The 22464-nt window shown below is 43.0% G+C and overlaps 3 protein-coding genes across 6 annotated transcripts; 1 reads left to right on the top strand and 2 right to left on the bottom strand.

Annotated features, from left to right (window-relative positions):
• The first annotated feature begins 171 nt into the window (after positions 1–171).
• Positions 172–4852, top strand: LOC143512197 (uncharacterized). Of its 2 annotated transcripts, none has more exons than XM_077002224.1 (2): positions 172–1996; positions 4469–4852. In XM_077002224.1, exon 1 carries the CDS (start codon positions 1009–1011, stop codon positions 1981–1983), a length of 975 nt encoding a protein of 324 aa, XP_076858339.1. In that variant the 5' UTR covers positions 172–1008; the 3' UTR covers positions 1984–1996; positions 4469–4852. The 2 variants fall into 2 exon arrangements, with proteins under 2 accessions (XP_076858339.1, XP_076858341.1); XM_077002226.1 differs by having other exon boundaries at positions 172–1986.
• prmt2 (protein arginine methyltransferase 2) lies at positions 4502–9110 on the bottom strand. 3 transcript variants are annotated; one of them, XM_077002222.1, is made up of 9 exons: positions 8885–9107; positions 7587–7763; positions 7244–7405; positions 6701–6865; positions 6213–6388; positions 5780–5909; positions 5457–5593; positions 4938–5109; positions 4502–4640 (listed from the first exon to the last, which is right to left on the bottom strand). In XM_077002222.1, exons 1-8 carry the CDS (start codon positions 8966–8968, stop codon positions 4956–4958), a joined length of 1185 nt encoding a protein of 394 aa, XP_076858337.1. In that variant the 5' UTR covers positions 8969–9107; the 3' UTR covers positions 4502–4640; positions 4938–4955. The 3 variants fall into 3 exon arrangements, 2 of the variants coding, with proteins under 2 accessions (XP_076858337.1, XP_076858338.1); XR_013130384.1 differs by lacking the exon at positions 4502–4640 and adding an exon at positions 5201–5307 and having other exon boundaries at positions 4972–5109; positions 8885–9110; XM_077002223.1 differs by lacking the exon at positions 7587–7763 and having other exon boundaries at positions 8885–9109.
• A 579-nt stretch (positions 9111–9689) lies between these two features.
• Positions 9690–16527, bottom strand: LOC143511599 (UDP-glucuronosyltransferase-like). Its single transcript, XM_077001185.1, has 5 exons — positions 15673–16527; positions 12093–12224; positions 11667–11754; positions 11183–11402; positions 9690–11046 (listed from the first exon to the last, which is right to left on the bottom strand). Exons 1-5 carry the CDS (start codon positions 16525–16527, stop codon positions 10767–10769), a joined length of 1575 nt encoding a protein of 524 aa, XP_076857300.1. The 3' UTR covers positions 9690–10766.
• Positions 16528–22464: the final 5937 nt, after the last annotated feature.

Genomic DNA, 22464 nt, shown 5'->3' on the forward strand with positions numbered 1-22464 from the left:
ATGAGCACCTGTTAGTCATTACCAACTAATTAATTGGTTGCTTGCTTTGAATACAATATCAGAATTTTTATGTTGTCTGATTACTGAATAAAATGTTTTAACGATTGAGTGTATTAACATATATATTTTTCAGTTAAGCATGTGTCTGTGTTGACCGATCATGTTTTACTACGCCTGTCCAATCTCCGGTGTCAGCTGGTCACGGTGTGATTTAGGATGCGTTTGGGCTTTTAGATTTAATGAGGAAAGTAGGGATCAGCTAAATGTCCAGGGCAAGGGGACGAGTGGCAGTGGTACCCTTCCTCGCTTCACGGGAAACGAAACCAGTGTTCATTACTGGGAGACGCCGCACCGTGTAAGTCCTGCTTTCCAGGATCCGTACGAGCATCATATTTCCTCATCGCAAAAACATGCGGTAAAATATGCCTACGCATTTCCGCTTTTCTACAATTATCCAGCTTTAGTGGGAGAAAAATCTGGCTTCCAGTTGATCGTTTGCTAGCGCATTAATGTTTTCGTCAACGACGTCTCAAGTAAACCTGTGGAAATGTGGCTTATTGTGAGACAGCTAACTGTGCCTCGTGCATTTCTGTGTAGCATGCAGACCTAAAGGACCGTGAAATTCTGACGGTTCCAGCTTGTCCCGGGCTGTGTAGGAGCAACCTCTAGAATGTGCTTATTCTCACACTCGATTTTATATAGACTTTATCCTACATCGCGGTCGTACTGAGGAAAGGACGCATTTATTAATCCGTGACGTGGATGATAATTCACACCCAATGCCACAGCCTACCTGTGTCCACCTCTGTTACACCTTTGAAATGATGAACATATTTACCGTACGTCTTTAAAACTGCAGTACATAATTGAATTCTATGCTCATACATAAACAACCCTGACAGTGTCTGCCAGCGGCACGTGTCACGCTGTTGGAAATCGTGTGGTAGAGAATACTAGCGAATCCCTCTAGCGCTCAAGGTGAGGGTCTCTGACAAGGAGGTGCGTAAGATGCCGGAGACCTCTGAGCCAGATGCACACCCCTGTGGTCACTGCGGGACGCGTACCAGAGAGAAGCGCTATAGGTGCCACACGTGCACCACGTGCTTCTCTATGTCGTCGGGTCTGGCGCTGCGCAGACGTGCACAGGCTGGCGAGGAGCCCCACACGTGCCAGACATGTAGCAAGACCTTCATCTCTTCCTCGCACCTGGCCGTGCACGTGCGCATGCACGCCGTCGAGAGGCGATACAAGTGCAACGCGTGCAGTAAAGTGTTCATGCAGCCAGCACACCTGGTGCGGCACAGGGCTGCGCACACGGGCGAGAAGCCGTTCAGGTGCCCGGAGTGTGGCAGGCGTTTCAGCCGCGCCTCGCACCTGAAGACCCACCGCCGCCTTCACACGGGCGAGAAGCCGTTCAGGTGCACACAGTGCGAGAAGGCATTCACACAGAAGGCGGGGCTCATCATACACCTGCGCCAGCACACGGGGGAGCGGCCTTTCAAGTGCGACACGTGTGGCAAGGCCTTCCGCAGCTCTGCCCACCTGCTGTCCCACCAAGCCCTGGAGTCGGGCGAAGGCAGGCACACCTGCGGCAGGTGTCGAAAGGCCTTCAGGTCGGTGTCAGCGCTGCGGCAGCACGAGAGGAACCACCAGGGTGGAGTTGTGTCCTGCTGCAGCGTTTGCGGCTCCACGCTCGGCTCGTCCTCTGACCTGCTTACGGAGCTCGGAGGCGGAGACGTGCTGTGTGTCTACCACTGCAGCGTATGCAGCAGGACCTTCTCTTGCATGTCCACCTTCAAGAGACACTGCGAGCAGCACCTGAAGCAGCCGGGGAGGGCGCAGGAGTTGGGCGAGACGGACGATGACGACGCTGGAGACCCTTCGTTTGTGCCCCACACGACAGCCTCTGCCTTGCAGTACACCTCTGAGGTCAACACTCGCTCAAGAGCCAGAGCTACGACTGCCGGGGATGCCTCCGACTGAATGGTTTGGCTGTGTAATTGCATTGTTTACTTCTATTTATGTATGTTCCATTATGTTTGTACAAAACTAGTATGTGGAGTGCAAGAAATATGGACGATATAACTAAATGTTCCAACACGTTATGGTATATAGTTTAGGTAAAAGATAAAGCTAAAATCTTAGCACTTACATTTTGATTTTGGCATAAGTAAAGCATTCTGCAAAAGTCGTGTGAAGGAGCTACATACACTGTATTATGATGTTTATTTAATAATTTTCACCAGTTACTGAAGCTCTTAAATAGCCATCATAGCCCCTGTCAGGGTCAGACAGACCAACTTCCCAGTCTGCTCAGGACTGTCACAGTAGGTCAGATGTGCAGAGACATCAGCGGAGATGGTGCCAAGTGCCACTCTCATGTTCTAGCATTGGGAGTTTCAGCCTCAACCAGCCCTGCACCTGTGATGTGGTGGTGTTCTGAAGGGACAGTTTCATGTCTGGTAGTTTCAGCCTCAACAGCTTGAATGTTGCATGTTCCTGCAGTTTTGGTGATTTTGCATTTTGTTGTTTTGGTGCTGTCCGAGATTAAAAAGTAAATGTAATTGTAAAAATATAAATGTGAGTTTTCACATTTAACTGCAATATGTTAGTAATAATATAAAAGTGTTCTGCAGAAATTACTGGCAAGTTTGCATTTGAAACACTTCTGCACTTTGGTAAGTGAATCAGTGAGAAGAAATCCTTCATACACGATCATTACTGACTTTGACCTGTAATCCCTGATAATCTGATACTGGGCTCATTCTCATGAACTGTGCCTGACGTTAATAGAGATTTGTGGTTTTAGAAAATCTGCCCTTCAACATTACTGTACAGCAATGTTCAGCTTCAGTTCATAAAGAGTGAGGGCAGACATACCAGTTTGCCACAGTTGAATCTGTGAATTTGTGATTGTCCGTGACCTTCATAGTATAACATTGTTTATATCTAATGTGTGAATGCCATCTCAATGTAATGAGTTGTGTGCATTAGGGTTGCAACGGTATGAGATTTTCACGGTATGATAACCGTCTCAGAAAATACCGCGGTATCACGGTTATCACGGTATCACAGTTAGTTTGTATATTATTAAAAGATACACTGACCCTTAAAGAAATTACAAGTTTTTTTTGTTCAATTAACTATTTATTGTAGAAACCTGGAACTATTGTATACAAAATGTCTCCTTTAAAAAAATAAGCTGTACACATGTTTAAATAAATACTGCAAAATTAGATAAACCTAAATCATGGATTTCAGTACAATTATTTAAGTTTAAATTATTTAATATCTGATAAACTCAACCTGGGTCAGTGTCTGATCAACAACTGTTGTAAACGTCCGTTGTACTGCCAAGTTAGAATATAACCAGATACTGCAGAAAGAGAGGATTTATTTCTGACATGACCCTCACAATAGAGATTTCTATTTTAAGGCTTTCACACCGAGTCTGGTTTTAACATATGAAAAACAGGCACGTAAAATTTTGAAAATGAACGCATGTAAATTAATGGCATCTTTCACATCCAGTGAAAGCAAGGACCTTAAAAATCTATGGATTTACACTTTCACTAGTGACCGTAGCGCGCGACTCGGCACAGTTCTTTTGTATTACGTTAACAAATACGAGCCTCTTGTAATTCCAGGACGAAACACGAGAGAACGTGAAGACGTTAAGACTGGGCGTTTTGAAAATAAACAACCATTAAATAATTTAATAAAAAGCGAATTATTTTGAGTATATGTATAAATATTTAACTTAATTAAGTTTAAGGTGCTGGGAAATATTGAAACGGACCTTTAAAGTTACGTACAAGTGCTTTAATTCCACCTTATAAAGGTGTATGAACCCTGCAAACATGACTTTGTTCATTGCGCTGAGGCGCGACGCGCGCAAAGTTACAAAATTCGAGACGTGCACGACCTCGCGAATCGACAGCGCGCGAGACCCGCGCTCACCGGCGGAGCCACCGCGATTACGTCATTTTCGCCGCTGATTTTAGTTAAGCTTTTTTTTTGTTAAAAAATTTGTTAAGTCTAATGCACTTTCTGCCATTCTCACTGCTGTGTGCTTAGTAGCTGAACCGGAGCGGAGTTGCGCATGCGCGGGTCAGTTTCTCCGCTGGCTTGCTTTTTACCGGTAATAAGCAAACGCACACGGTATGATAACCGTGCATTTTAATACCGTGGTATACCGTGAAACCGGTTACCGCTGCAACCCTAGTGTGCATTAAATGTGGCTACTCTTGCTATGGTGAATACCTCATGCGGCTGATGTCGTCAGTGAGGGTTGCTAACTATTCCACTTAATGATAAGCTTACTATTATGGTGCTTTAGAGAAACCGGGCATAGTGGAAACTGTGATAGAATATACTTATTAATATATTAAGTATTCCTTTATTTGAAATTACAAAAAATATTGAGTGTTTTTAAACAGGTAATGAAGTCCCGTGTGTCCCGCTGTAGTGAGACTTGTGGTCCTGAGGCAGACTGAAGAAGAGTACAACACCCACACAGGGTTGCATTTCTCCTGACGTGGAGTAGGGTCAGTGCTGGGAATCTTCTCTGGGTCTGGATGGGTTCCACACGGACAAGAGGCCAAAGGTCACCGCCACATGGGAAAGCGCTTTGATTTGACCTGTTTAAAAGATGCCATGTTGAAGTTATTCGATCCTGCATTGCTCAAACGGCCGGCGTGGCCTGAGGCCTTACTGTTAGTGGTTCTGTTCATACGCCATTTGGATTTAAAGTCCAGACATTTAAATGAAACCACAAAAATATCAAAATTATAGATGGCAGTATCACACATGTTCAACACTTTTTGAACTTTGAATAAAGTTATCTGCTTCACGTTGCTTGCTACCAAGATAAGTCATTCATGTAAAAACACCCCTACAAACACTCCGACATGGCCACTCCAGAGCAGGTACATTACCTCTGAGAATGTAGCATCTTATGTCCTTTTTATTCGCCACTCTATGGTGATTGACATGTGCCGCCTCCATACAGGATTTCTGTGCAGGCAGATGGATCCGCCTATGCAGTCCCCTTCCTCAAGCGTGACTGGTGCATCCAACATGAATAGCGTCTGTTTCCAGTGAGTCGGCCTATTGAGGGAATTACACTAATGTTGTATTATTCACATTTTTCTTTATAGTGAGGCACAAATAATAGACAAAATCTGCTAATTTGACTGACTCCATCATGGTCTCAAAAGCAGCCCACGTCATGTTCTCAGTATCCCAATGTAACCCCATGTTCAGCACTTCTCAGAGTAACACATGCTATTTATGCTGTGCATGCCTCTACAAAAGAATGTGACAGCAAATGCATAAAATGTATTATAAATGCAATTATACATTTTCAAATTTTCTGCATATTTCGAGTTTGGGTGAAACTAAAGACAACTTCCTCATATAAGTGCAAACGGAACATGTTGTACTCAGAACCATACTCTGAGTGCGGCCCGGTGTTGAGCTCCAGAGTGGTTCCTCCCCCGTCTAGACTGTTGAACTGGGTGACGAACCAGGCAGAGAAAGCATGAAAAGTTCCCGGCCTCTCGATGGAGAACCAGAACTCTCCTGTCAGCTTCTGTACACAGGAAACAGCAGAAACTCCTGATCTTGCATCCTGGTCACATGAACAAGCTTCTTCGTGTGTGTTTTTACTTTTCAGTTGACCTATTTAATTGTTTAATTACAAATTCTCGCTTCTATCTCTTGACAAGATTACAGCTCTGGCATAGTTAAACGTGTGCTTTGAACAGCATGACCTCACCTCCAAGTCCGACACCTGTACGGTGTGCATGTCTAGAGTGATGACATCACAGGGAGTGGAGAGACAGTCTTCAGGTGCAAGCTCATGGCTGAACTTTGGCTTGGAGAAAAACTCCTTGAGTGCAACTGACCTGATATCACACAAGCCCACACACAGTTCTACTGCAACACTAATGCTTTGCTTTCTAAAACATGCATGCGCCATGTACCTAAAGCTTACACTGCTTTATCTAATCTATATGGATTCTTGATTGCTAATGATGCACACCAGCTGTGTAATACAGGAACAGCCATACTTGCTTGAGAGTAAACTCTAAACTAAAGTATGTGAGTACCCCCTTCCCCCAGCAGGCCTGGAGTGTCGGGACGGGCCCAGATCGTGAGCAGGCAGTTCTACTGCAACACTGATTGTAAGACTGTCCGGTCGGTCTTACTGCAGGCAGCTGAAATCCAGGCCATACAGACTCTCCCAGAATTCCATCTTCTGCGTGTAGTCAGCGTGGGCCTGGCAAGGCACCAGGCTGAGGGAGGCTGAAGATGGCCACATCATGCCCCCTTCCTTCAGCCAGCAGTCCCGCGCACACAGCACCGACTCCACCATGAACTCGAACTGGCCGTCCAACACCAGGAAGCAAAGACAGTGAAACAATTATGGAGACGAGTTGTTACTGTGGAAACAGCGGCTTTGAGCCAGTCAGTGGTGCACTTTACGCCCATAATCCAGTGTTTCCATTCTAATTAAGATCTTCTTGATACAGAGTATACACTTGCAATTTCTGTTCTATGAGAGCCATTCCAAAGTACCAATGTCTATACAGCTTTTCAGTCAAAACACTACCTGTTTTGATATGTACATCTGTTTGGATGTCACTATTTCCTATGAACATTTCTGTTAAGCAAACCGGTCTATACCAGTTCATACCAGAAGGCAGTTGCCCATCCACTCCGAGACCAGCACGTCCACTTTAGAGGGCAACTCTAGCGTTTCCGCTCTGGACCGGAACACAGTGACAACTCCCTGACATCCGTTTAGCTTCACCAGTCTCTCTGTGTGTTCAGCTACAGAACTGGCCTCCACGGCATACACCTGTGAGGAACACGAGGCCAAGCATTTCGGAGCGAGCATGACACTACTATAAATGTAACTTTAATGATCACCAGATGGAGTCATAACGCTTGCACATGCCGCCTATTCTAAACTTTAAGGAAGAAAAAATAAAAGTGCCTATTTAGAATGAACAAACAAAAAAAAAAGACAGGGCAGCACTAATGTACATCAAACATAATGTTTACATAAATGTATGGAACTATGTTCTGCTTGGAGTTTAAGAAAACCATTACTGACAATGTTTCTCTAACTATTAGCAAATTTAAATCGGTAGTACGCATTATGAATTAGTTATGAGGAAATGAAAACTCTCTTAGTTTCTGAAATGTGCTGTGTCGTTTCACTTAACGACATTACCGCAGCAGGTTGTGCTAAACGGCCACAGAAGAGGCTGATAATCCCTGTGCCACAGCCCAGATCCATCACCACTTTCCTCCTCAAGGCGGCGCTGTTGCTCACGATCACCTGCCTGTAAGTCTCTGTGCGCGGTATATCTGACAGCATCTCTAGGTGAAGCCTCTGATACACAAAACGAAAAGGTGTAATCTCTCAATGGCGTATTAGACAAAATAATAAAATGTTAAACTATTTTTGTCCAAAAGTAATATAGATTATTTGAAATGTTAATACATAATATTCAGGTCCTCTTAAGTCTATTTTCCTTCAAAATGGTCAGGTCTTCTCATAATGAACCACTTACCAGTGTCCCATAACTACCAAAATATTCCTCATCTTGCCACCTATCGTCCACTTCTGCAGGTCCTGGGTGGAGGTAGCTGGAGGGGACATATCCAAAACACCCCCCGAGCTCTGCCCACCACCAGTCTGCCGTAATCTTGTCATGGACCACTACCCTGTCTCCAGCCGAAAAACCCAGCTGAAAGGAGAATCAATACAGCCAGCTGGGTAGACAGCGGGCACAGTCACGATTACCTCCAGTCAGGCCCGTTGACAGTCTTGCTGGGGCCCGGGACAAGAAAGATTCATGCACCCACCCCCAGCGCGAGGGTTCGCGCAAAAATGACGTAATCGCAGTGGCTCCGCCCGTGCGCGAGGGCCTCGCGCGCTGTCGGTTCGCGTGGTCGTGCACCTCTCGAATTTTGTAACTTCGCGCGCCGCGCTTCAGCGCAATGAACAAAATTATGTTTGTAGGGTTCATACACCTTTATAAGGTGGAATTAAAGCACGTGTACATCACTTTAAAGGTCCATTTCAATATTTTCCAGCACGTTAAACTTAATTAAGTTGAATATTTATACATATACTCGAAATAATTCGAAATAATTCGCTTTTTATCACATTATTTAATGGTTGTTTATTTTCAAAACGCCCAATCTTAACGTCTTCACGAGAACTGTTCAGTCAGACAGCTATTTGTTGTGAAACGAAGTAGTTACAATTTCAAGCATTTTCAAGTACTTTACCCTAAATTCCAGCACTTTTCAAACCTGGAACACAATGCAACTTTAAAATTCGTCAGGTAAATGTTTTCCTTTCTTTTCTGCGCTCCAGATTTCTGTATTTACTTTAACTATCCACCACTGTATTTCCCGCTGTTGGGCGGATACCGGCCGGCTACAGTCGGTGCTGGATCAAACCATTTTCCAGTGGGAGGCGGGGGTGTATGCACTTAATGGAAAATATGCAGATAGGTAAAAACATATATATTTGAGCCATTGAGCTTATTATGAGTACATAATTTTATATTAATGAAAGATTTCAAGATTATTTAAAAATGATAGACTTTAAATAAAAAATAAATTGCTGGGCTCTTTGATGGGCCCCCCTGGCCCTAGGGCCCGGGACAACAGACCCGGTTGTCCCCCCCTGTCGACGGGGCTGCCTCCAGTAACACAAACTAACTTAAAGTTCGTCTAGTTTCAGTGGAAATGTTCGGTGTCGTTCAGTGACATTTCCACTTAAACCATAGGAGACGAGAACTTTTAAAAAGGACTAAACGTAAGAAATCAAAAGCAACTTAACAGGTAGCCAGCTAACCTGGTCAGCGGCACTGGCTGTAAAATCTTCTAATCCTATGAATTCCTCTGTGGAGTTGCCGCTTGCGTTTTCATTTTCATTCATCTCCAATAAACAAGCGATACTTTTCAGAGAAATGCAACTTCAGATGTTCAAAATACACGCAAACCAAGCTGAGGAAATGTAGTATTTCTTCTACTGTAGAACTGTTGCCGAGAACGCCTGTCTACTGCCATCTACGAGTAACTCCCAGTACTGCGAAATTCTACCGAGTATTGTTGGTTATACCGAGGATTGAGATTGGTCAACCGTTTAACGAGACGCTCCTTGCAAAGTTTAAACGCCTTGAATAACGCGCCAGTTGTGCATTGCACAAAGACTTAACAAAAACGACAAATAGCCTACCTAATTTAAACAAAAAATTAACTTAATAAAAGTTAAGTTTAATTTAACTTAATAAAATATAAAACTTAAGAATTCATCCCCGTGCTGAGGTCAAATGAAAAGTCAAAGGTAGTAGAACAAGCACCTGTTGTTTATTTAGTACACAGATGATCACACAGATCTGGGTTTAGTTCTGTGGGTAACCTGTTGTCGGAGCCATAGCAGAAAGGGTTCTGGATTATCTTTAGAACTTCACAGTGTTGCCGCTGGTCATTTCTAGCTAAATATAGAAAATCGCTTACTGTCCATACTGTAAGAATTAATATGCATATATTTGTGACAATGCAAAAACAAACAAATAAAAGCCTGACCTAAATTAATTAAGAAGTGTCTGGTTTCTGCATTGGTCTTGAATCATCTGAAAGAATAGTCTAGATGTACATTGGAATTGTCACTAATTGCATCATTAGTTTGATAATAAGATAACAATACCATATAATATCAGCATTTGAAGTGCCGCACATGAGCATTGACTGCTGTCTGTCAACCTCATTATTGTTATAGTACAGAATGTTATTACAACATAGAACATAAAACAAAGAACATTATCACAACATAGAACAGTAATCATAATCAAATAACATCAAAGTAATCATAGAGCACAGATCATTATAGCATACATTATTATAACATAGAGCATAAAACATCATTATAGCATACAACATTATTATAACATAGGACAGTATTATATCATAGAGCATAGAACATCATTATAGCATACAACATTATTATAACATAGAACATAATTATAACATAAAACATAAATAACATCAATATATAAAACATCATTATGGTGATAGAAATGCTGAAACTCTGCTCTCCCAGAGTAGTATTTTTAAAACATAGCGTGCGATCAAATGAGGAAGTTTGAGGTCATCCTTTAGGTCAAGGAGACTAGACAGAGAGAAGGCGAGAGTGAAGACATGTTCCAGGCTGGTGGCATGTTCCATGTTCCAGACGGACAGCAGGCCCAGAACAACATGTTCCCCTGAGAGTGGCAGATTTTATTCTTACAATCCCTAGTCTAGCAATTTATATATTTATTCCTGACATTTAATGACAACTACATCATCTGACTGTAATTGTGCTGACAATGTTTCACATGACCGACCAGCCCTTACTGTATAAAGGGTTGGAGGTTTGAACAATAAACTAGAGTGATTTGGTGAAGTAACCATCGTGTGTGTGTGTTGCTTTTGCTAACTATCACTCTCCGAGCGCTCGTATCTTTTCTTACAGAGAGACCCCGGTTGTTGTGACAGAGAATTTCCAGGACAGAATATAAACCATCATTATGGCATACAACATTATCTAAAACAAAAACAAGCTAAAACACACACACACAAAGCTATTACACCTTAACACATATGATCCCAATAGGAGAAAATGAAGATATTCAAGTGTTCAGGTGATATATGTCAGATACTTGATACTTAAGATCACGTGATTCACTCACCAGTTACTCCTTTTTTTTCTTCTGCCTGATTCCAAAACACTTCTTGAAACAGAACACACAACTTTTGACAGTAACGTAGATGACAATGACCAGGATGAAAAGCAGGAATGCAAAGACATCCAGGCTTTGGTACTGAATCCAGTTCAGTTCATGGGCAGCTGGTCTCAGATGCTCCGCTCCCTTATGCCTCATAACATATTCAGTCCAGTACACAGCCAAATCCAGCGGTTCAATTGGCCGATCTCTGTGTATGACAGACAGGTTCATTATCTTCTCTTTATAGCTGTGAAATCAAAAGAATGTACAGTTAATCAGTGGAAGCACAGATAGGATTCATTTGCCCATGTATAGTTGGTCATTTGTGGTATTTGCATAGTTCTTTGTCCTTCTAAATTCTCAGCCTGATGCAAGCCTACAACCTTTTGTCATTGATGACTTTTTTGAGAGCCACCAGCAGCTTCTCTGAGGTCATGTCAAAGATGTTCACCCTCTCTGCAACCCCACGGACGACCATGCGCTGCACATTGTCTGCCTGGTCTCCGAACAGCGGGATGGTCACCATGGGCACACCGTTACAGATGCCTTCATAGATACTGTGTGTCCCGCCATGTGTGATGAATGCTTTTGCCTTAGGGTGTGCTTTAACAGACAAACAAACTGATTAAGTCTTTAAATTGACCATTAATCCAAAGTGTTTTTCCTAATTTATCCTTAGAAATATTCTAGTTGCAGTTCATAGTAACAGTGTTGGGGGCCATGTTTGGCTTATAATAACACACATAACTATGCGTCAGGACATAATGAACAAAAAGGTACATTCAGTTCTGAGTTTGAGAAGTATTATCACTACAGTACCAGGTCTCAGAATATCTTCCTGCCTGCAGTGTGAAAGTATAAACAAACCTAAAAGATCATTCTGTGGGAGCCATTTCATCACTTTGATGTTCTTTGGAATATCTTTGGGAAGTGTCCCAGTATATCTCCACACAACCTGATAAGAGTGGAACATTAACATTAGTGAAATGTTGCTTTGTAACAGGGATCTCTGCATGCAGTTTGGATTTATTAGAAATCTGTGCTCTTTTAGTTAGAATAGCAATCCTGTAGTTTGGGTTTCATTTGTCTTCACATATACCATTCTGGGCCTCTCTCACTGTACAGGCCTATCACATGGCCATACAAGGACAGACAGTGCAGTGTCTGACTTTTAATAATCACTGTTTGTGTGACATGCTTTCAGATGTTTGTCTGGATGGTGGTGGTGTTGATGCTGTCTAAAATGCACGCATTGGGCTCACCTTCTGGGGGATGTGTCTGAACTGGGCTCACCTTCTGGGAGATGTGTCTGAAGGCCTCCAGGAACTGCCTGGTTTTGACCTCAGGCAGTTCGGACAACACGGAGCCCAGAGTAAAAACGACAAACCCGTGTTCCCCAGAGCCATTCACAAACTCCTGCAGCTCCTGCAGCGTTGGGGCATTCGTGTTAGATCACGAGGAAGCAGCGTTGGGCGATATGGAACAAAAATAATATCTCAATATACAATATATATATCAAGATGTTTTTTTCTTCCCATAAGGTAATAACAAAAAGGCACTTCAGAGTCAAAGCTACATGTCCCAAATGTCACACCGGCACTTTTATCAACATTCATTCAACTTTTATTGACATGAGGAATTGCTCAAAAATAAACTATTGGCAGATATTAAACTATAATGCTACTCAAATAAAATAATGTTCTTTTCATTTATAACAAACTCACATCTCACAGCTGTGTTAATAAAATGTAATAAGCAGATACAGAGCAAAAATAGCAAAAGGCTGACTTGTTCTTCTAAAAGTCTGTTTCCAGTGAAGAAGAATGGTTCCTCAGCCGCTTGGGCAATAAACTCAACCCATGCACAACCTCTGCTCCTGACGAAGTCATTTTCTAATGTGTTCTGTGATATCTAGTATATTCAAGAAACATTCAAAGATTCAAAAGATTCCTTAATATAAACCCACCTAGCATTAATGTAACCGTTTAAGTTTGTTTGTGTCCAGAGTAAATGTTTTATACACCAAGCTATTAGCATTTATGCTAGCGGAGTTTGAGGCCTCCAGCTACTGTTAGCGAACTCAGCTAACAAACGTATTGGCATAACAAATAGTTTATCTAACGCGAGAATTAAAATTGTGATAAAAATGGAAAGAGGAGAATCCATCGTGCTGAAAGAGGCAACGCTAGAAACTGAGATAAATAAACATCGGTCACATACACTGTAGAGGTAGATAAACACCGGTCACATACATTATAAACTGAGGTAAATAAACACCGGTCACGTACACTGTTGAGGTAAATAAACACTGGTCACATACATTATAAACTGAGGTAAATAAACACTGGACACATACACTGTTGAGGTAAATAAACACCGGTCACTTACATTATAAACTGAGGTAAATAAACACTGGTCACATACACTATAAACTGAGGTAAATTAATAACGGTCACGTACACTATAAACTGAGGTAAATAAACACCGGTCACGTACATTATAAACTGAGGTAAATAAACACCGGTCACATACACTACAAACTGAGGTAAATTAATAACGGTCACGTACACTATAAACTGAGGTAAATAAACACAGGTCACGTACATTATAAACTGAGGTAAATAAACACCGGTCACATACAAACTGAGGTAAATAAATACCGGTCACATACACTATAAACTGAGGTAACGGTCACGTACACTATAAACTGAGGTAAATAAACACCGGTCACATACATTATAAACTGAGGTAAATAAACACCGGTCACGTACACTATAAACTGAGGTAAATAAATACCATACACTGAGGTAAATAACACAAGTCATATACACTATAAACTGAGGTAAATAAACACTGGTCACGTACACTATAAACTGAGGTAAATAAATACCATACACTGAGGTAAATAACACAAGTCATATACACTATAAACTGAGGTAAATAAACACCGGTCATATACACTATAAACTGAGGTAAATTAATAACGGTCACGTACACTATAAACTGAGGTAAATAAACACCGGTCACGTACATTATAAACTGAGGTAAATAAACACCGGTCACATACACTATAAACTGAGGTAAATTAATAACGGTCACGTACACTATAAACTGAGGTAAATAAACACCGGTCATGTACATTATAAACTGAGGTAAATAAACACCGGTCACATACAAACTGAGGTAAATAAATACCGGTCACATACACTATAAACTGAGGTAACGGTCACGTACACTATAAACTGAGGTAAATAAACACCGGTCACATACATTATAAACTGAGGTAAATAAACACCGGTCACGTACACTATAAACTGAGGTAAATAAATACCATACACTGAGGTAAATAACACAAGTCATATACACTATAAACTGAGGTAAATAAACACCGGTCACGTACACTATAAACTGAGGTAAATAAATACCATACACTGAGGTAAATAACACAAGTCATATACACTATAAACTGAGGTAAATAAACACCGGTCATATACACTATAAACTGAGGTAAATAAACACCGGTCACGTACACTATAAACTAAGGTAAATAAACACCGCTCATGTACACTGGGCGAAAACAAGCTGTGATGAAATTGCTCTCTAACTAGAGCGTCTCAACAGTCTGACTTATGAGGATAGTTGTCAGTTATAACATTGCTACTTAAACAGCTGCCTATGTAATCAGTGCTTACTTAGACACACTACCTTTTGGGAAAGACTCGTAGACTATAGCAACATAAACTATACTGTCCTATCTTATATCTTGCATAAATAGATTATACATATATATAATAGATTTTAACTATATATTTTTTTTTACTAGGGGTGGGACTTTAATTTAATTAGTTAAATTAATTACAGGGCAAATAACGAACAAAAAAAATTGATGCATTTTAACGCATTTAACGCATGAGACACTTTTGCATCGTGGAATGTTTCTCAGTGCATGAGTTCCAGGCATACAGATTATATGGACGCACAATAAGATGAGCATGATGGAGATGACTGAAGAGGCTACGCTGGTGGATGGAAAATATAAAAGCATATAAATTTGTTCTGATTGCATATGTTCAGTTGTGAGCTAAGAGCAGTGTGCTTTTGTAGGATCAGTCTATTTCTATTGCTTAAGCCTGCATTGTGTTATAAATTCTGATTTTTAAAATGAAAACAGGTCATTCTTTATAAGGTTTTATAGTATTCAACCCCTTTGTCAGGGGTTTATTTTCCAACTAGCAGAGCAACTTGGGTCATTTGCCTTTCACCACGCTTAAAAGCAGTCAGAATGCTCTACCCTTTACCCCGATTTCAACAACAGAGTTAATGTTTTTCTCAAATGTTGCAAGTCATCATTGCCCAGCAGGAGTTAGGGTTAGGATTTTGTCATTTCCTGAACAGATTCCGACCCCTAGCTCACTGCCTTCATCTCTAGCTAAAACATACATTGGCTTACACCAGCGTTTCTCAAAGTGTGGGGCACGCATGGGTATTGCAGGTGGGGCGGGGGGAAGAATTGAACCTTTTAAACCCGTCCGTCCGTCAACAAATTACGATCGCCACCCCGTCAACAAATCACGATTGCCACAGGTGGGGCATGGAATTTCCCCTTCTTCTGAGGTGGGGAATGATAGAAAAAGTTTGAGAACCACTGGCTTACACACACATGCATGTGTGCAGAAAATACTGAAATCTGTGATCTTAAATAGCCTCGTGATTTACATCTGATTTGAAACGATATCATAAAAATAGATAAGCCGTGGGAAATTATTTTTCTTCAAGTAACTTCAAATACCTGAAATAAACTATGATTGCTTTACTAATAAAAGTCAAAACACACTACACATGAAAAAGGCAGGTAGTGGTTGTCCCTACTCACCCCTGAGAGAGGACGCGTTTTGGCACAGTTTATTCCCCCAATCATCACCATGTTGGGCATTTGGGGTCTGGGGTACTCAAAGCTGAAGTCATACCTAAGAAGCCAAATGGCTCCTCTGCTGAGGAGCTCCTCATAGGTGACAGCCTTCTTCAGGTATCGATTGCTTAGCTCGTCAAAGCCCCCAAACATTAGTTGACAGATGTAAGGCTCCACCATTGCCATAAGTGCGTTCTTCACCCTCTGGGGAAAATCCATAATGTCTGTGTTTTTTGTGAAGAAGCGTGGGATGAAGGAAGGAGGTGAAGGGGCTTGGACCGCTCTCATGTCAAGTTCGCAGGGGAGCCCACGCAGGAAGTAGACAACAGGAAGCGAGAAGGCTTCGGCAATGATGGGACCACATGGCACGAGGGGGTCAGTGAGCATGAGGTCAAAGCTGTATTCCCTCAGACTCTTCATCATGGCCTCGTCATACAGGAGCCCCTCACAGCCTTTCACATACATGTCAGTGAAGTTCATAAGCAGCCTCATAGTTTCTAGAAGATCAGAAGTCTCCGGAGCCCTCATGGCTCCCTCTTTCAGCTTATTTACACTAGCGTCCAGATCGGCCTTGGTGTACGGAACCTTGAAGTTCAGAGTGGTGTACGTGTTAGCACCACGGATCAGAAAGTTGGTCTCAGGCACCAGGACCATCACCTCGTGTCCTCTATGGGACAGCTCCTCCACCAGGAGTTTCAGACTGAGCCAGTGACTGCCATCCACGGGCATGACCAGCACCTTCCCACCGTGCACATCCCCCATGATGCCACACAGAAAGGTCAACAGCCCGAGAGCTGCTGCACTCTGTGCGGTTAGCATGCCTCTCCCAAACCTTCACAGAAACACCACGGGTGATACAGAGCTGTGCAGCAGTGAGACTGTGTGAGCTTCCAGTTCTGTATGTGTACAGTTTTGACCTCACTCACTCTGACAACCAAATGCTTATATAGTCCAGCCTACACAGAGGATTAATCTTAAAATGGTTCAAAGTTCAAGGCCGGTCCCATGTCTGTTTAACAAAGGTAAGAGATAGCAAACATTTGCCACATAAATCTACTTTTTGATCTTACCTTTTAAAGTGAACATGATGAGCTCATACCTCATGGAGGCTCTACGTCAGCAGAGAGAGCAATCAAAGGCTTTATAGTGAAAGGTATTAAATCACAAAAATGCACAAAAACACACAAAAATAGTTATTTTAAATATATAATATTTACCATTATATAATTTTATATACTGAAGGTCTTGAATGATACATCAGTTGCAAATATTACCTTGAGAAAGGTTAAATTCGTGCTTTGAACAGCATGACTGCATTGACAGCAAGTACTAAAATACTGTATCTGTACTTTACTGGAGTATTTTTTTTCTTGTACTTCCACTTTTACTCAGGGTGTCCGCGGGGTTGTAAAAAGTATTAAAAGGTATAAATTCAGTTGGCCAAAATTAAGGCCATTAAAAAGTAGTAAAAAGTAATAAGATGTAATAAGTAATAATCTGACGAGGTATTAAATTTTAGAATGATCATCCAACCAGTGTTGCCAACTTAGTGACTTTGTCGCTATATTTAGCAACTTTTCAGACCCTCTAGAGACTTTTTGCAGTAAAAAGCGACTAGCGACAAATCTAGCGACTTTTTGTAGTGTTACTAGAGACTTTTGGAGACTCTGAACACACACGCTCTTCAGTTGCTGTCCTCTGGGGCGGGTGCTGCCGTGAGCCCCGCCCCACAACACTCAGTGCAGTCTCACACTCAGAGCAGACCCTCACCGCTCCACGTCCACACTGCAAATGAACTGCGCATGCCCAAAGCTGCCACTGACGCCCCGCCCCATATTTACAGAGGGGGATGTAAATATAAATGGTTTAGTCTTCAGTGAGACCATTGACTGTATATATAATATATATACAGTCAATGAGTGAGACACGAAAAGAAATCACTGCATTTAACTCACACAGTCTCAGTCATTCTTCACCTCATTAATTCCTGCTAACTGCTACTCTTATACTTACATTTAACGACACAGCAAAAAAACTATTTATGTAATTTACGTAAAAATGATTTATACAAGCATTAGTCATGTAGTTCTTTTGAGAAGTGACTGCCTATTTCAAAGACAACAGATGTTGTTCATTTGTAGTTCTAACATATTTAGGGTGTTTTTTACTCAGTTTTTTCTCTCCCAACGTTATTCCTTTACAGCTTCAAAAAACATGTATTATGCAAATTAGATGATGACGTCATTTAGCGACTTCTAGCGACTTTTAGGACAACCAATAGCTACTTTCCTTACTGAGGAGTTGGCAACACTGCATCCAACTGCCTAGACGTTTTTGAATTTGTGTTATGTACAGCCCTTCCTCCTAAAATTCCTTAAATTAGATTTATTTATATGTTGCTAGCAGTGATATGATGTGACCTGATATTTGTTCGCGCATGCGCCAGTCACCTAAATACCGGCTGGTTTGCCGCCAAACCTGTTAGCGAAACACTATGGGATTTAAACAGGCATGAAAATCTGTCATATGACACAGTGGCCAGCAATTTCCGCCCAGAACCGTCATAGAGGCCAAATTGCGTTCAGTCATACGAACGTTCTTCATTCTTTCATGTTGTGACGCTAAGCAGGACGAGAATCAGGACCTAGTGTTATTTACACCGGGACAAGGCAGAAGAGCGAACATTTACCGGTTTCAATCGTTTTACGCGGTAAAACAAAGTTACTGCCGTTCGCTACAGCGTTGAACACTGTCAGAGCTAGCCACAAATTCTTGTGATAAACAGGTAGATAGATAGGCCTATTAAGTTCACGTCAACCCCGTGTCGTTAACGGTGACATAAAATAAGACGTAATGGTAATCGCCGTATCCCCGTGCCGTCACCTGTCAACCCCCCCACCGGTCTTCTCACCTTTTTAACCCCTGACCCATTTTCATGCCTGTTTAAAGACTGGCTTAGGCCAGTGGTTAGCAACAACCGAGAGGCCACTTCAGTAGCCACTGGTACTATTTATTAATACAGTCATGCTGGTATAAAAAAAATATTTTGTAGGTATTAAAAAGGTATTAAATTCAACTTAAGAATCTCTGTATATACCCTGTTACTTCACTACACATTTTCCATCAGTTTAATCCTTACTCCGATACATTTCTTACGTGCTGTATAGTTACTCGTTACAATTATAAACATGTTAGCTGGCTCTGTTACCGGGTCAAGCGAGCAGGCTGTCTAATGCGTTTGGTAACAGCAGAAGAGCAGCATAAGTGCTGCATAATAAGCTTGTTGGTATTTTAATGTACATATATTGGCACCTTCCACACCTTCAACATTGAGTGATCGTGGGGTGAGACAGATACCTAGAGACAGTATTTGCGTTTGCTGGAGGGAAAGTAAATTCCTATAAGATTAAGTGCCATCTCTGCCTCCCTAAAGAGGGTGAAATAATGGCCTTCAAAAATTTACCTTCGAACTTGAAGAAACACATCAATGTAAGTTATAAATATAATGCACAGAAGACACATCAGCTTGAGCTGTCAGTATAAGCGCTAGTTAGGTTAGATATCTTGGCTAACTTACCTAATTATAGCTAATTAGGCGTGCTGCTGGCGCATGGCAGCACGCTCACAAGCTAACACGGACTCATGTATCGTATTAGCATAGCTTAGCTATAGCCTAATACACTTACATTAAACACTACAATTCTAAATCAGTGTAATACATTTACAGACATCTAATTATTTCATCTCGTTTATGTTTTTTTCCCTCTGTATTTTTCTCCCTCTGTTTTGTCTCCCCTGTTTTTCATGGCTACCGCTGAGGAACAAGCTCTCGTCAAGCTTGGTTCAGAGCTGGAAAAGTTGGGTCGACAGATCCAGCGTCTGCTGGAGAAGCAAGCAGAGCTCACCCAGGAGAAGACCAGGCTCAAGGCAGCCCGCGACGCTGCCTACTCGACCGTCTCCACTCCCTCGTCACAGCGGCTCAGCGCGACCGCTATCCTGACCCGAGCACCAGGCTGGGAGCGGCAGCGAGGACGCGGAAGGCAGCCGGCGTCGTCACCCCTACCTCAACCAAACTTCTCCTCTACGAACCGTTTCGAAGTGCTTAGCTCCGGGTCCTCCACCTCGCCTTCACCCCCGCGTCTGATTCCACCCTCACCAGCACCAGAAAATGGGCAGTATCCTTGTTATCGGCGACTCCATAACTAGACACCTGAAAATAAACCTGCCAGGCACAAAAAGAAACCCCACTGTGTCCTGTTTTCCAGGTGCTCGTGTGCTGGACGTGGCCAGGTGGCTTCCCTCAGCGCTGAAGCAGCGAGATGACTTCGGCACCGTTGTCCTTCACGTGGGGGCTGTCGACACCTTCGCCCGGTGCAGCGAGTTCCTCAAGGAGCACTACCGCTCGCTTCTGGACACCGCACGGAAGAAGACGTCGGCCAGACTCATCGTCTCTGGGCCACTTCCAACGTTCCGACGAGGCTGTGAGTCATTCAGTCGTCTTTTCTGTCTCCACAGCTGGCTCCAGGACACCTGTGGCAGCTTCGGCGTGGACTATGTCGACAACTGGGAGAGTTTCCGGGAGCGTCCATCTCTGGCCTAAGCTCGGCAGTCCTCTCCAGGAACATCGAAGACGTGCTACGCCGGGCCAGACCAGCCACAACAAACCACGCAAATCAGCTAAGTAGAACTTACTTCCCTAACTACCAAACCATTGAGACTGTGTCTGTTAGCCATGGCAGGTATAGAAATAACAGGGTGATATGTTTTAAAAATCTAATTAAAATTAAATTAAATAATCAAAATGAAGTAAGCAGCAAAATTAAGCTAAGGCTAGGACTTCTAAACATTAGATCGCTTGCATCAAAAGCTGTGATCGTAAACGAAATAATCTCAGATAACAGACTAAATGCACTCTGTTTAACAGACATGGGCTAGAGTAGATGAATATGTAAGTTTTAATGAAGCAGCTCCTCCTGAATACAGTTATGTACATCAGCCCCGGATCACAAGGCGTGGAGGTGGAGTAGCCACAATTTATGACAAAGATATAGGTCTTACTATAAAACCACCTCTAGTAACTCATTCGAGACTTTGATAGGTGAAATAGGCAATAATCTTATAGGCAATAAAACAAAGCTTTATTTAAAACTAGTGACCATCTATCGACCGCTGGGTCCTTACTCAGAATTTCTTCAGGAATTTGCTGAGTTTCTTTCGGAATTAGTCTTATCAATTGAAAAATTTGTAATTGTGGGTGAATTCAACATTCATTATGAAAATGAATCAGACCCACTGAAGACCACGTTCGATTCCATCCTAGACTCAGTAGGTATAGCCCAAAATGTGACAGGGCCTACTCACCACTGTAAACACACCTTAGACATAATACTTACTTACGGGTTAAACATAGAACATTTGGCAATTATCCCCCAAAATGATGCCATTTCAGATCATTCCTTACTGATATATACTGAAATAGCTTTATACGATTTACATCAGATGCGCCATATAAAAACCATACGCATTATCACATCCGACACCGCAGAAACATTTATAAACATACTACCAGAGCTACCAAGCACTATGTCACCACTGCAGCCCAATGAATTAGAACAGGCAACACAAGTTTTATTCCACACTCAGCAATACCTTAGACAGTGTAGCTCCAGTTAAAGCAAAATTAATAGGCAGAAAAAGCTTGCACCATGGTATGACGACTGTGACGGGCAGGGTGAGCAACTCAAAAAGGAAGCGATCACGCCAAGTCTCAGGGAAAGAGGATGGTTTAATAGAAAGTGTGCAAACCAAAAACCCGTGCATTGTTCCAAATGAAGGAAATAATAACCAGCAGTCAACTGGTACAAAGACAAGACGTATATAGACGAACAAACGACCCTCAGGTGAGACGGATCACGGGTCCCGCCCACCTGAGGGACGAACATCACGTGACCAAAAACAGGACCGCTGCCGCTGTAACCGGGGGCGACCGGTAGGGGGCCCCCCCACAACGTGACAGACCCCCCCACCAAAGCCGCACTCCCCTCCGGATGTGCGGCTTACAGCGGAAGCACACAAAACACAACAAAGGGGCGGGAGGGCGGGGACAAGACAGGGACCCGTTCCCTGCCGTCCTGAGCTGAAACACAAAACACATAAGCTCCTCGTCACAGGATGCAGACAAGGCAGGGACCCGTTCCCTGCAGTCCTGGAGCTGAAAACATAAAACACACAAGTTAGCTCGCCTCCTGGGCGGGACCCTGGACCGACTGGGCCGTCAACAAGACGATAACCACGCCCCGGTCGGTCACAGGGCCCTCGCGCCCTAACCGGCTAACCCGCTTAAGCCCCACCGCTGAGTGCGGACCCGGAGCACATGGCCCAACGAACGTCACAGGTGTGGATGTGTGCAGGCCGCCACACTGGGGTGCGGCCACGGCTTCCACAAACACCTCCCGAACCTACCTTTTTGCTCGGAGCTGACCCCTGCCCTTTCGCTAGGGGTCACCCCAGACTCCTGGGGAGTGAACCCCTCCCGGGGCCCCTCATCTCAAGGTGGACTCCTCCACCCAACCCAGGAGCGCCAGAGACCAGGGCCCTGGCAATCCGCATCAGGGACACGCTGGTCACCCCGAGCTTGAAGGGGAGGGTCTCCGCCTGGAGACCCCACTAGGTCCGGGAGTGCCGCAGTTCACCTCCAGGAGCAACCTGCAACACATCACACACACACGCACACAGACAACATACAACACATAACGT

Source organism: Brachyhypopomus gauderio, chromosome 4, assembly GCF_052324685.1.
Source record: "Brachyhypopomus gauderio isolate BG-103 chromosome 4, BGAUD_0.2, whole genome shotgun sequence".
In the NCBI taxonomy this organism is placed as follows: domain Eukaryota; kingdom Metazoa; phylum Chordata; class Actinopteri; order Gymnotiformes; family Hypopomidae; genus Brachyhypopomus; species Brachyhypopomus gauderio.